This window comes from Peromyscus californicus, unplaced genomic scaffold (assembly GCF_007827085.1).
Source record: "Peromyscus californicus insignis strain IS unplaced genomic scaffold, ASM782708v3 Scaffold_8__1_contigs__length_139910024, whole genome shotgun sequence".
NCBI lineage: Eukaryota > Metazoa > Chordata > Mammalia > Rodentia > Cricetidae > Peromyscus > Peromyscus californicus.
Window position 1 is genome coordinate 65,549,308 of NW_026294606.1, and position 12,873 is coordinate 65,562,180.

The window sequence follows — 12,873 nt, forward strand, 5'->3', positions numbered from 1 at the left end:
GTAAGTTAGTGGTAGGGAATCTGCTTAGTGTGTATAAAAACTGTGCTGGGGAGAGGGGGCACAGAGAGAGGAGGAAGAGGACAAAGATGGGGGACGACATACCAATGAGTTTTGGATCAAGAGAACAGCAAGTTCACTGATAAGTAACAGTATTTATAATGATCTGAAAAGAGTTGTGTGTGATAGTGCACATCACTAATCCCAGCAACCAGGAAGCTCAGGCAGGAGGATCAACAGTCTAAAACCAGAGGCTAGAGAGACAGCTCAGTGCCTAAGAGGACTGGCTGCTCTTCCAGAGGCCCAGGTTCTCTTCTCAGCATCCACAGGAAAGCTCACAACCCTCTGCAACTCCAGTTCCAGGGGATACAATGCCCTCCTCTGGCTTTCAAAGGCAAAGACAGGCATACAGGCAAAACACTCCCACACATAAGATAAGAAGAATCTACAAGTCAGCCTGAGCTATACACAGCAGGCCCCAGTTAGCTACATACTGAGACCCCATCTCACAAGGGAAAAAAACAACAATTATCCGAAGAGTTAAATTATTCACTGATTTTCAAATCTTCAGTATTTCATGGGATTTTATGTTATTCAATCAAGGCAGTATGTCACAATGAATTGAAAGCAAAGCCAAGGAAAGGGCACACTATTTTTAATGTGGAATTACTCTTTCACTAATTTTTGTGGTTTGAGAAAAATTAGTTTTCACGTATGGATGTTCTTTAGGTACCATGCAACTGATTTACTACTGTTGTATTACTGAGTATGGTAAATAGCTACTGATATAATCCATCCGAGTAGAAGCTCTTGGAGTTCTGAATAATTCTTTAGACAGTAAGTCTTGAGAATGGACAGTTCATGAGGCTTTGGAGACACACGGGTACAAAAAGATTTGTGTACAGAGTTTTTAGAAATATAACTTTTGAAACTGCCTGCTGCTCATTTGGTTCTTCAGAAACGTCTTGTGGATCATCCTTACCATGGGTCAGTCTCTCCGAGACTGCCCTAACTGGACCTGTGATCCTAAGTTATGACACTGCTTGACAGTGCTAAGTAACAGTTCTGTTTACAAGTAATGTAAACAAACCCTACAGTCACTTCTAATTGGCCTTCTCCACTGTCTTCAAATTGCTTGCCAAATAAAATTCCATTTTCTCAGTTCAACTCCACTTCAACCCACTGGGCTTCCAAGTGAGACATCATCTAAACAACCAAGTCCAAGTTTTGTAAAAAAGGTTGAAAAACCATGTTACACCCATCTAAGCAACAGTCAGAGTATTTAGATGGCTCCTTTTCCTTCCCTCCATTCAACAAAAGTTAAGGGGCTGAGTCAACTCATGGCAGTTCAGATCCAGCCAGCTCTACAAAAGCCCCAATAATATTCAACTCTGGAACATAGCTATCTAGGAGGAGGCACAGACTAGTTACTAGCTTTTCAAAATGAGGAGAGCAAATGCACAGCAGACAAAGAAAAGCACCTTAACTTCCATGTAGCAATGGTGAAAATGCTCCATTCCAGGACTATAAGCAGCTGTGCAGGGCCAGCAGAGGCAGTGAGTCATGGAGGCAAGCCACCAGCACAGTGAGAGCCTCCTCAAAGCTTTAACCTGTTCTCAGGACTATTTTATCAGCTCATCTTTACCTCCACCACAAATGTGTCAATGATGTGCTCCCTGGGGAGGAACCAGTGGGCCACTTCCTCTTCATCCATCACTGGAGCTAGATGAAACTGCTTCAAGTAGTTGTTGATGAGTTCTCGGACTGCTGTGATATCTTTCGGTTCCATTGGTCTCAAACCTGAAGTCTTTGTAACCTTGTTAGAAGAAAAACAAAGAAAAGGCACAAGCGGCAATGAAGAGCAGTAAAATGAAGTTACTTTGTGCTTAAAGTGTGGCCCACAGGCCTGCAGCACCTTTGGGAACTTTTTAGAACTGGAGGCTCCAGACCTGCTTTAGTGAATCAGAGCCTGAAGTATACCATGACTCCATTAAAACCCAAAGTTGGTCTAAAGGCTGGGCCTACAGAATCCCAGCTACTTGAGAGGATGAGGCATGGGAATTAATTGCAAGTTCAAGGCCTGACTGAGCTATACAGTGAGTTCAAAGCCAGTCTGGGCAATTTAATGAGTCTGGCTGTCAAAATAAAAAGTAAGATGATGAGGGCTGGTGAGATGGTTCAAGGGGGCAAAGAAGCCCACTGCCGACTCTGAGCACCAGAGTTCAACTCGCAGGACCCACATGGTGGAAGGAGAGAAGTGACTCTCACAAATTATCCTCTGAATTCCACCGGTGTACCTGGCAAATGTATGACAGCCTGCACTCCCACAAAGATAAAGCTGATAAGCAATGTGTCCTATCTTCTTTTTTTGGCTGCTGTTGTTTTGGTTTTTTGAGACAAGGTTTCTCTGTGTAGTCCTGGCTGTCCTGTAACTTGCTCTGTAGATCAGGCTGGCCTCGAACTCAGAGATCTGCCTGCCTCCCAGGTGCTGGGTCTAAAGGCATGTGCCACTACCGCCCAGCTTGCGTCCTATTATCTTATCCAAACAAACCAAATGGAACATTACAAGCTCTTATACCAAGAACTTAACAGACATGAGTAATAGCATCAAACTTTATGCTTTTTCCCCTTGAAAAAATATTGGATAATTTTAAGAAGTAACATAAATACTGCTAATACACTTTTTTTGCTCTCAATTACTTGTAAATATTTCTAAACTAAAAATCCCTAGAGCCTGGGAGAAGACTCAGCAGTAAGAACACTTGCCAAAGAAGTCTGCCAACCTGGATTTGATCCCCGGAACCCACATTTTCCTAAAAGTCAGATGTAGTGGTGTGTATCTGTAACCAACTCTACAAAGTTGCTCTCTGACCTGTATGCGCGCGTGCATGCACACACACGCATGCATGCACACACACACACACACACACACACACACACACACACACACACACACACAAACTAAATAAGGAAATTAAAAAAAAATCTAAACAATAAAACTCCTAGAATGAGATCATTATAATTTTTGAAGGACCCTATGCAGAAGTCCAAGAAGGAAAACCAGCTACAATTAACTACTACTGGGGGGGGGGGGGGGGGCTGAGGGGGTATTTCCAAGGCTCTGTGACCAACAGTGTTGACTGATTACTGGTTAGTGGGGGAAGGCAGGGAAGCTAGCAATGCATGCTTTACACTCACAGGCCCAAGGGATCTCAGCTGAGCATTTACAATGAACTATTCAAGGATGGGGTACACAGCTTATAAACATACAGAACCTCAACTAAAACACCATTTAATTATCTAAAGCTGGAGAACTAAATCTCTAATACTGAATAAACTGCTCACACTTTTCTGAAACTTTTTGTGACTCTCAAATGATTAGGAACATCCAGTCCAGTCAAGTGCTTGCATATAAGACCCTGGATTAAATCCTAGTACTGCAAAAAGAAACGTCCAGTCCCACCTGGAAATAAGTAAGATAAATATGCATTTCTGAATGCTAGTTAAAGACCAAAACTATCTAAAATGTGCCTTTAGACCAAAGTCACTTAAATTTACTTTCTCTTGGGCCAGGTTATTCACTCAGTATAGAAGGCCTGAACAGCACAAAAAAGGTCCTGCTTCAGTGGCACAGAAAAACAAAGTATTTTCAGCTCTGATGCTTCATAGATGAGACAATTATAGATGTCCTCAAGAATAAGTGGGGAGACCCAAACTGAGGTTAAAAATAGGATGCTTTTGTATAATTGAATAAAACGCTTGTTTTTTTGGGGTTCAATATAAAGCAATTTTCCTAGTTAATGGGAGCATGTTACATTTCCTAAGCAAATTCTGTGTCTGAATCAGATATTTTCTCAGCATCAACTAGTATCAATTACTTTTTTAATTCCATGTAATCTGAAGCTTGTATAATTGTATAAGGAAAACTCAAGAGCTCCACTGAAAAACATAAGTGTTATCTGTCAAACATTCCATGTCGATTTAGAGCAGAGGTGGCAGCAATGGTTATGGTTACTAATATGATTAAGAAGGGAGCTTCTAAGTACTAAGATCATCTGGTGCTATTAAACATAGAACACGCCACATGCTTTAATGTGCCCTAGCAAGCATATACCTTTTAACAGCACAAAGCATAGACATGCTACTTCCAATTCCTTTATTTTTAAGCCTCCTCCCTCCAACTTTGTTAATATTCAATTTCAAATAAACAACCACACTGAAGGGCAGGGAGACACAGAAAGATATATTTCTTGGGTAAGCCTAGCCTTTGGGGAATAGTAGCCACAATGAGTTATCAGGCTGGCTCTGCTCCTACAAAGCAGACTCCACATGTCAATCTTGTATTTCCACGTCAACTTCTATGATAGGGATAATAACCTGCCATCCTGTGACTGCTTAGGCAAGTGCATGAGATTACAAATGTTCATTCTCTAGCACAATGTTGGCCTGATAAATGTCAGCACCTAGGTTTGGAAGTCTATGCCTAAAACACAGAAACAAGAACTGTAAGAAAATGGTCATGAGTGGGGCGGTGGTGGCACATGCCTTTAATCCTAGCACTTGGGAGGCAGAGCCAGGCGGATCTCTGCAAGTTCGAGGCCAGCCTGTGCTACAGAGTGAGTTCGAGGAAGGGCGCAAAGCTACACAGAGAAAACCTGTCTGGGGGGTTGGGGGGGGGGGGGGATGATGGGAATGGTAAAAATGAAACAGCCATGGAGCCAGTTTTATTCCAGAAGGCTCCCTTATGCTGAGCAGTACAAGTGGCATGACTGTTAGCAGCTGTACCATCTATCTTCAATCAAGAGGCTCCAGGGTAACTGCTGTTGGCACCTTTCAATTTTCTATTATCTGTACTTTTATCTCTTTTGCTCTCTTCCCTCTTTTTCTACCAACTACTATGCTAATTAGTTTATATGATCAACTGGACACAAGCTAGAGTTACCTGGGAAGAGGGAACCTCAATCAAGGAATTGCCCAGATCATGTTGGCTTGTATCTGTAACTGAGGGATTATTTTGATTGATGACTGATGTGGGAGGGGGACCAGTCAACTGTGGGCAGCACCATCCCTGGGGAGGCTGGCCTGGTCTGTGTAAGAAAGCTAACTGGGCTTGGCGGTGGTGGCGGCACATGCCTTTAATCCCAGCACTCGGGAGGCAGAGCCAGGCGGATCTCTGTGAGTTCAAGGCCAGCCTGGGCTACCAAGTGAGTTCCAGGAAAAGGCGCAAAGCTACACAGAGAAACCTTGCCTCGAAAAACCAAAAAAAAAAAAAAAAAGAAAGCTAACTGGACCCAAGGCACAGAATGAGCCAGTAAGCAACATTCTTCGATGAGTCTTGCTTCAACAGTCCTGCTTCAAGTTCCTGCCCTGACTTTCCTCAATGATGGGCTGTGACCTGGAAGTCTGAGCAAATCAGCCCTTTCCTTCCAAAGCTCTTTCTAGTCAACTTTTTTTCGCAGCAACAGAATGAAACTAGACTACTCTTCATTCCTCTTTCCCATACCTGAAAAAGAAGAAAGATGCGTAGACCACGTATGTCAAAGAGATCTGCCTGGACCTTGAGAACTGTTCTTTTCTGTTCTCATGTGTACAGTACTGACCGCACAGTAGGACACCTGTGGGCCTGAGCCATGGCACCCTACAGGGCTGTGTGAGTGAGGGCAAGCAGCATGAGGAAAGGGGGCTAATGGAAATCTTTGCAGTCAAGGACGGGAAATCACCAGTCTTACCCTTTTTGGTTTTATGGCCTGGGCTACATGTCAACCTTCCTAAGCCTCAGTTTTTCATGTATATGACAGGAATAAGAAGTACTAACTTCTGAAGCTGTAAGAATAAATTGATTTATGTATGTAAAAGCATATTATAAACCTAAGCTTACTCGGCAAAAAGGCCAACCCTTTGAAGACATGGCTGCTACAGAAAGAGCCCTGCCAACTGTAAAGAACATGCCAAAGCCTGCTTTTAGAACAAAAGCTTGGCTAGTGATTCAGCATCAATTTACCAAACTTTGCTATCTGTGTAATTTTTGTACAAAAAAAATATAAAGGCCAAGTTAGTCTAAAGTACTTTCAGCACCTTATATTTTTATTAGCCCCCAAAAAACTTGGGATAGGTAACAGAATTGTTTTTCCTTTGTTCCATTTTAGGCAGCCTCCATGTAAGTGACTATTTTCCTTACACATATGCTAGACTGCTTTGTGCTTAATTCAGAGGCCTGGGAGACTACTGTGGAACAACATTCCTTCCTGGTGAAAAATATCAGGTATGGCTGCAGTTTTAATTTCAATTCACATATAGCAAAACATTAAATCAAAGATCTTATCCACAGCTGACAGTGTCTGGACAGTCCACTTCTATAGATCATGCCTGGTGTGAACTGTTCCTACTGGGCACAGAGGGACTTGTGATTTGCTACTAACCAATCAATAGTAGTGACTGGAGGTCTCTTTCAGGACTTGGCTGCACAGAGTTCTGGTTTTCATCTAACTGGCAGCCCCCACTCCCCCTTCTCTAAACTGTTCTTACTGGCTTTGAGATAAATAAGCTGCCAGGCTATGGGGTGCACTATGGAGAAGACCCCGTGGCAAGGAACTGAGAACAGCCTGTGGCAAGTGACAAGCAAAAATGGCTCTCAGCCCACCAGCCAGAAGATTGAGTCAATCCTTGTAACAATCCTATGAGCCGAGAGAGAAGTGGATCTTTCCCCAATGTGTATAAAACTCTGGCCCTCGCTGACTAACACCCAGATGGCTAGAAGCAAAAGACTCAGTTAAATGATGCCTGCTCCTTAGAACACATATGAAAATAAGTGTGCATGTTGTTTTGTTTAGGCAGGACATGTCTTTTTAATTAATTGTTTACATGTATGAGGGTTTTGCCTGCATGTATTATTTGTGCACTATGTATATGGCAGCTACAGAGGCCAGAAGTTACAGATGGCCATGAGCTACCATGTGGAGGCCAGTGCTCTTAAACACTAAGCCATCTCTCCAGTCCCAAAACATGGTATTTTTATGTAACCCAGGCTGGCCTTCAACTTTTTATTTTCTTGCCTCAGTCTTCTGAGTGCTAGGATTACAGGAATGTGTCACTATGACTGGTTTAAACTTAACTTTTTTTTTTTTTTTTTAAGATTTTATTTATTTATTATGTATAGTGTTCTGCCTGCATGTATGCCTGCAGGCCAGAAGAGGACACCAGATTTCATTATGGATATTTGTGAGTCACCATGTGGTTGCTGGGAATTGAACTCAGGACCTCTGGAAGAGCAGTCAGTGCTCTTAACCGCTGAGCCATCTCTCCAGTCCCTAAACTTAACTGTTTGGAAAAAAAAAAAAAAAGTCAGGCAGTGGTGGCGCACACCTTTAATCCCAGGAGGCAGAGGCAGGCAGATCTGTTAAGCTCTGTTGAGGCTACTGGTCTACAGAGTGAGTTCCAGGACAGCCAGGACTGTTACACAGAGAAACTCTGTCTCTGAAAAACAAACAAAACCATACTGTTTGAAGCTGCTCAGTTTGTGACAATCAGCAAAAATGATATACAATACATCATTTAACTATAGTTAAATTTTTTATACTATGGCAATCTTTAAAATTGTGACTCTAGTAGCTTAAAAGGATGAAGGGGAAGAACATAAAGCGCTTGCTGAACAAATCTGAGAAGTGGAGTTAGGTTCCTCAGCACCCCATATGGGTCTGGTGGCCCACTTGTAATCCCAGCATTCAGAGATAGGGAACCTCTAGGGTAAGCTTGCTAGCTAGTCTAACCAAATGTGGGTTCAGTGAGAGACCCCCTAAATAAATACAATGGGGTGACAGAGGAAGACAATGACGTCAGTCCCCGACTTCACATGCATATTTACCCCATGGGCACCCACAGACATTATGAACATGTTCACACACTACATACACCAAACAAAATAAAACAAGTTAACTTCCAGGAATGGTGCTTATACGCCTGTGACCCCAGCCTCTGAGATACTAAAGCAGGTAGATTTTAAGATTTTAAGTCTAGCGTAGGTTACACAGCCAGTTCTAAGTCACTTTGAGCTATACAGAAAGAATGTCTAAAAAGAGTTTTAAAAAAATTACTAAAGCAGAAAAAAAGAAGTAAATGAATACATTATTTTCATTTCCCAAAACTTTCCTTTAAACTTGAACTCTGAATTCTATGGGGCAAAGCGGGTCATGGTGGTGCACGCCTTTAATCCCAGCCCTTGGGAGGCAGAAGCAGGTGGATCTCTGAGTTTGAGGCCAGCCTGCTCTACAGAGACAGATCCATGACAGCCAGGGCTACACAGAGAAACCCTGTCTCGAAAACAAACAAAAACACTAATAACAATAAAAAAAAAAAAGTCAGGGGTGGCTTGGACCTTTCTCCCTCATTAAGGGACAACACTCAAAAAAAAGCGTCAAACTCCCTTGGCTTGTATTTAGTCACATACAACTCTAAACCCATGAACTTAAAAAGGACTGAGAAACAAAGCTTTTCTGAGTAAATTCCCCACTTTCCTAGCTCTGGAGTCCCACATCGTCCATTCTTGTTATGGCATTCTCCTTTCCCAGATATAAGTACAGCTTCAGTCTGACGTTAATACAGCTCTTTTGCATTCAAAGCTTCAGTGGTTACAGACTCAGAGAGCTGAACGTGCCTCTTACTTACATCCGGAAGTCTGTACAGCTTCATCGTTCTCTGTAAGGTCATGTTTCTACTCAAGTGAGAAAATTTCACCTCTACCAGTTTCCTGGGGTTTAGGGATCGGTGCCAATACCTGGAAAACAATGGATGTTTCACTGTCTTAGCTGTTCCAGAAGCATCTATTTAATACTTATGCTATACCAGGAGCACTATTGGCACTGACCCTTTCCTATGCATTAATTTGAAGCTTTAAAGAAAGACAAAAACTGACTGATAAAATTGAATTGCATTGCTAGTTATGTTCCCTTTTTTTGGTTTTTTTTTTTTTCGAGATAGGGTTTCTCTGTAGCTTTCGAGCCTGTCCTGGACTAGCTCTGTAGACCAGGCTGGCCTCGAACTCACAAAGATCCACCTGCCTCTGCCTTCCGAGTGCTGGGATTAAAGGCATGCGCCACCACTGCCCAGCAGAATATTAAATTTTCAATATTTTGTATTTTATTTAATAAGAGGTATGTGAATTTTTAATGAGCCTCATGATTTTATGTGAGGCAAACCAAACCAAGAAGTTTAAGATCATGAATATACTCCTGCAAAATAAACAGTATCTGTTATAACAGATACCCATCAAAGAAAACTACTCTGAGAAAATTCTTGAATTTATATGATTTCAGTTTTGGTACACAATACATTATTTGTCCTGAAATATACGTGTGATGCCCTTTTCTGTTTATTTACTAATGTAATAATTTGTTAAGTTATAGAAATTTTATATTTTGTACTATATTCAAGTTTCATCCTACTTGAGTCAAGAGAAATTGCGGAGGGGATTATTTTTGATGTCTGGAAAGCAGGTTAAACCGGTAACAGTCTGACTGCGGTCCCTCTAGAGGAACCTCCGAGAGCCTGGTTAGGTAAGAAGTCATGACAACAGCTCACACTTTCTTAGCCAACAAGAACACCTGGACTTCTAAACTGATACGACACATCACATTCAGCAGTGCTGTGAAGCAGCAGAGAACTGAGTTTAGATGCCGAAGGAAACAGTGTGACAGTGGATGGGCATTTCAAGACTGCAACACCATAGGTTTCCCCACGCCCAGACATCAAATGGAGCAGACATAAATCCAGCATCACTGGTGGGTAAATTTTACTTTTAATACCCAAGAGGGCTACATGGTACAATGAATACTGGACTCAGTGGTTCTAGTTTTGTCTCCATCTCAGTTACCAACAAACTCCTATCCTCAGCAAGCCCAATCCATGTGGATTGTATCAGAGGAGAACAATTCTAGCAAGATTCTAGCTCATCACCTCTGGCAAAGGGGAAACTTCTGATGTTTGTGTGGTGCTATTACCTGCATGTGGCCACAGGCTTAGGAAGAACCACTCCGGCAGTATACACAGCCTGAAAGATTCCTTCTAGGTTCACTCTTCTGGTTATTTCTCGAATTAACACTGGGGCTACCCGTTTTGATCTCAGTTTCTTATGGACACAAAGAAAGTTGATTTCTACCATCCTCTTCACACTGATAAGCAGATAGGACAATTAGAGCACACTTAAAAAAGCAAGGCAATACTTTCATAAAGTGCCAAAGAATAAGATCATAAAAAGCATCCCAAAACATATATTCAAGAAAAATACTGCATTGTGCAGGCATTTCACAAAATCAGACCAGACACCATTTTCTATACCCACTGTCAAAATGATCAACTCTAGGCCAGGGAGACTTGGCCTCTTGATCTCAATTAGAATTTTTTTTTTTTTAATTTTTATTTTTTTTGGTTTTTTCGAGACAGGGTTTCTCTGTGCAGCTTTGCGCCTTTCCTGGATCTCCTCTGTAGACCAGGCTGGCCTCGAACTCACAAAGATTTGCCTGCCTCTGCCTCCTGAGTGCTGGGATTAAAGGCGCGCACCACCACCGCCCAGCTCAATTAGAATTTAAAACTTTGGTCTATTATTATAATTTTAGATGTTAGATCTGATATGCCTCAAGTGTTCCTATATTTGTTTTTCCTGCAACATATAAAACTATAGAAAAAACAAACAAAAAAACCTCAAACAACAATAACAACCCCCCCACCACCACCACAAAAAACCAACTAAACAGTATTCCACCCACTCCTGGATAACCCAGTGTAGAAATGGCAAAGTATTGTTCCAAACATGACACAGACTGCCCAAGACCCCTGGAGAAGGGCATTGATCAGACCAGAAATGACACTATTTCAAGCTACCCTAAGTGTCCCAGAGCTTCACAGCTCAATTCTGACTCTAGGTATGCATGCATTTTATTTAAATCACAGTGTTCTTGAGAGCACACACTTTTATCAGTCAGCTAGGCAGCCCACTATGGTAAACAGACATATTAGCTATTGGACCTCTGGCTTTCATAGCTGGATAGCTGACTTTTGGAGCTGACAACCCAGAGCAAAAAAATAACACACTTATCCTCTGGAGAGAGTTTATGATCTCCTTTAAAATTGCTATTTTTTCCTGAAATACCTGTTGATGGCTTTGTTAATTCTATGTACATGATATATACATAAATACAGGTGTGTGTATGTATGAGATTGAGAGGCAGAGAGAGTAAAAGAAAAATAGAGAGGGACAGGATGGATAGGAAAGTGGAGGGAGGTATAGTAGGACAGATGGAGGTATAGAAAGACAGCACTGTCCTCTCATCTCTGGTCCAAATTTTCCTTTACCTTTAAAAAAAAAAGAAAAAAAAACTAAATAAATCTAATTATTAGAATTTTTCAGTTTTACAGCATCAGTGTACAAAAAGCTCCAAAACAGCTCTCCCAAGCAATCTTACTATCAACAGCCACATTGAGTAATCACTGACTTACTCACTTTGGCACCGGGGGCCTAAAGCCACACACATGCTGGAGAGGTACTCTACAATTGAGCTACATCTCCTGTCCTTTGGTTTTTGAGTCAGAATTTTACTACACAGCACAAGCCGGCAACACCAAAGGTAAACATCTAGTGTCTTTCTCGATGGCTCTCCACAATTTTTTTTTTTTTTTTTTTTTGAGGCAGGATTGAGCACTGAACCTGGAGCTTGCTGGTTCAAGTAACTTGGCCAATCAAGAAGCTCCTGGTATCCCCCACCCTCTTGTCTCTGCTCCCCTAATTCTACGATTACAGGCATGTATCATGGCACCTGGCTTTTAATACGGATGGTGGGGATCCAACCTCAGGTCCTCATGCTTACATATCAAGAGCTTTTTACTGAGCTCTGTACTATGTATTTTTTTAAAGCCTGTTTTAATTATATTTTGGAGGGCGCACACAGGCTCCAACCCATACCTGTCATAAATTCGGATGTTTGCTGGAATGGCACTTATGAAACCTACTAGCTTTTTATTTGAAGACACTCGGACCCCACAGTGCCATTGCAGAAGCCAGCCTGGGGGACGCAGAGCCCTGAGGTAGAGAAGAGACACACCAGTCACTATCCAAGAACACAGGAACAAAACAAGACCTCCTGATTCAACAATCCATCAATGACCCATGACCAGCCAGGCATACCACAAAAGAAACTCAGGCGAATAGTCGAAGCGGAACATATTGTCATCATCTTCCACATAATTCTCATTCAGCAATGTGTACAACTCCTTCAGCTACAAGAAAAAACAAGTGTACTGTCTAAGGTGTCTAAGAAAGCACCTTAGACACAATGTTTGTGAATGCAGGTGTTGAATTAAAGTCTTACCACTTCAGCATTACTCAAGTCTAAAGTGTCCCACATAAAACCTTGTGGCAAAGAATACGGTTCCTGGCGGATATTGTCCTTGTCTGGTTCAATTGCACCATGAGATGTTATGACTTCATCTGGAGAAAAAAGAAAAAGAGAGGCTATTACATTTCACAGTAGTCTGAGAATCCCAAACAGTCAGCAACAGAGGTTAAAGGACACTTTCAGACTTAGGACATTTGGGCTCAAAATAATCCAGTTAATAATAGTAACAGTAATAGCAGCTATATTAGTATATGCTTTATTATATAACAATAGCAGTAATATAACTTTATTAATAATCACATGTAGAAATAACTAACACATTACTATTGTGGATTCCTCTGGACTGTTTATTTCACCAGTTAAAATGAAGGAGGAACTGAATGTCACCTAGTGACATTATAAAGTGATTTGTTAGCCTGAGCCCTAGGTTGCAGTACACAACCACAACTGTAAGTGACACAGGCTTGAGACAACAGCTTTGGAAATGGTCTCT

At 41.7% G+C, this 12,873-nt stretch overlaps 1 protein-coding gene across 1 annotated transcript in view; it reads right to left on the minus strand.

Moving 5' to 3' along the window:
• Positions 1-12,873, minus strand: part of Nmt2 (N-myristoyltransferase 2) — a 46,755-nt gene that overhangs the window by 4,789 nt on the left and 29,093 nt on the right. Inside the window, 6 exon segments of the mRNA XM_052727272.1 lie at positions 1,643-1,813; positions 8,659-8,767; positions 9,990-10,160; positions 11,948-12,064; positions 12,170-12,261; positions 12,354-12,472. Of these exon segments, the coding sequence (XP_052583232.1) occupies positions 1,643-1,813; positions 8,659-8,767; positions 9,990-10,160; positions 11,948-12,064; positions 12,170-12,261; positions 12,354-12,472 (779 nt within the window).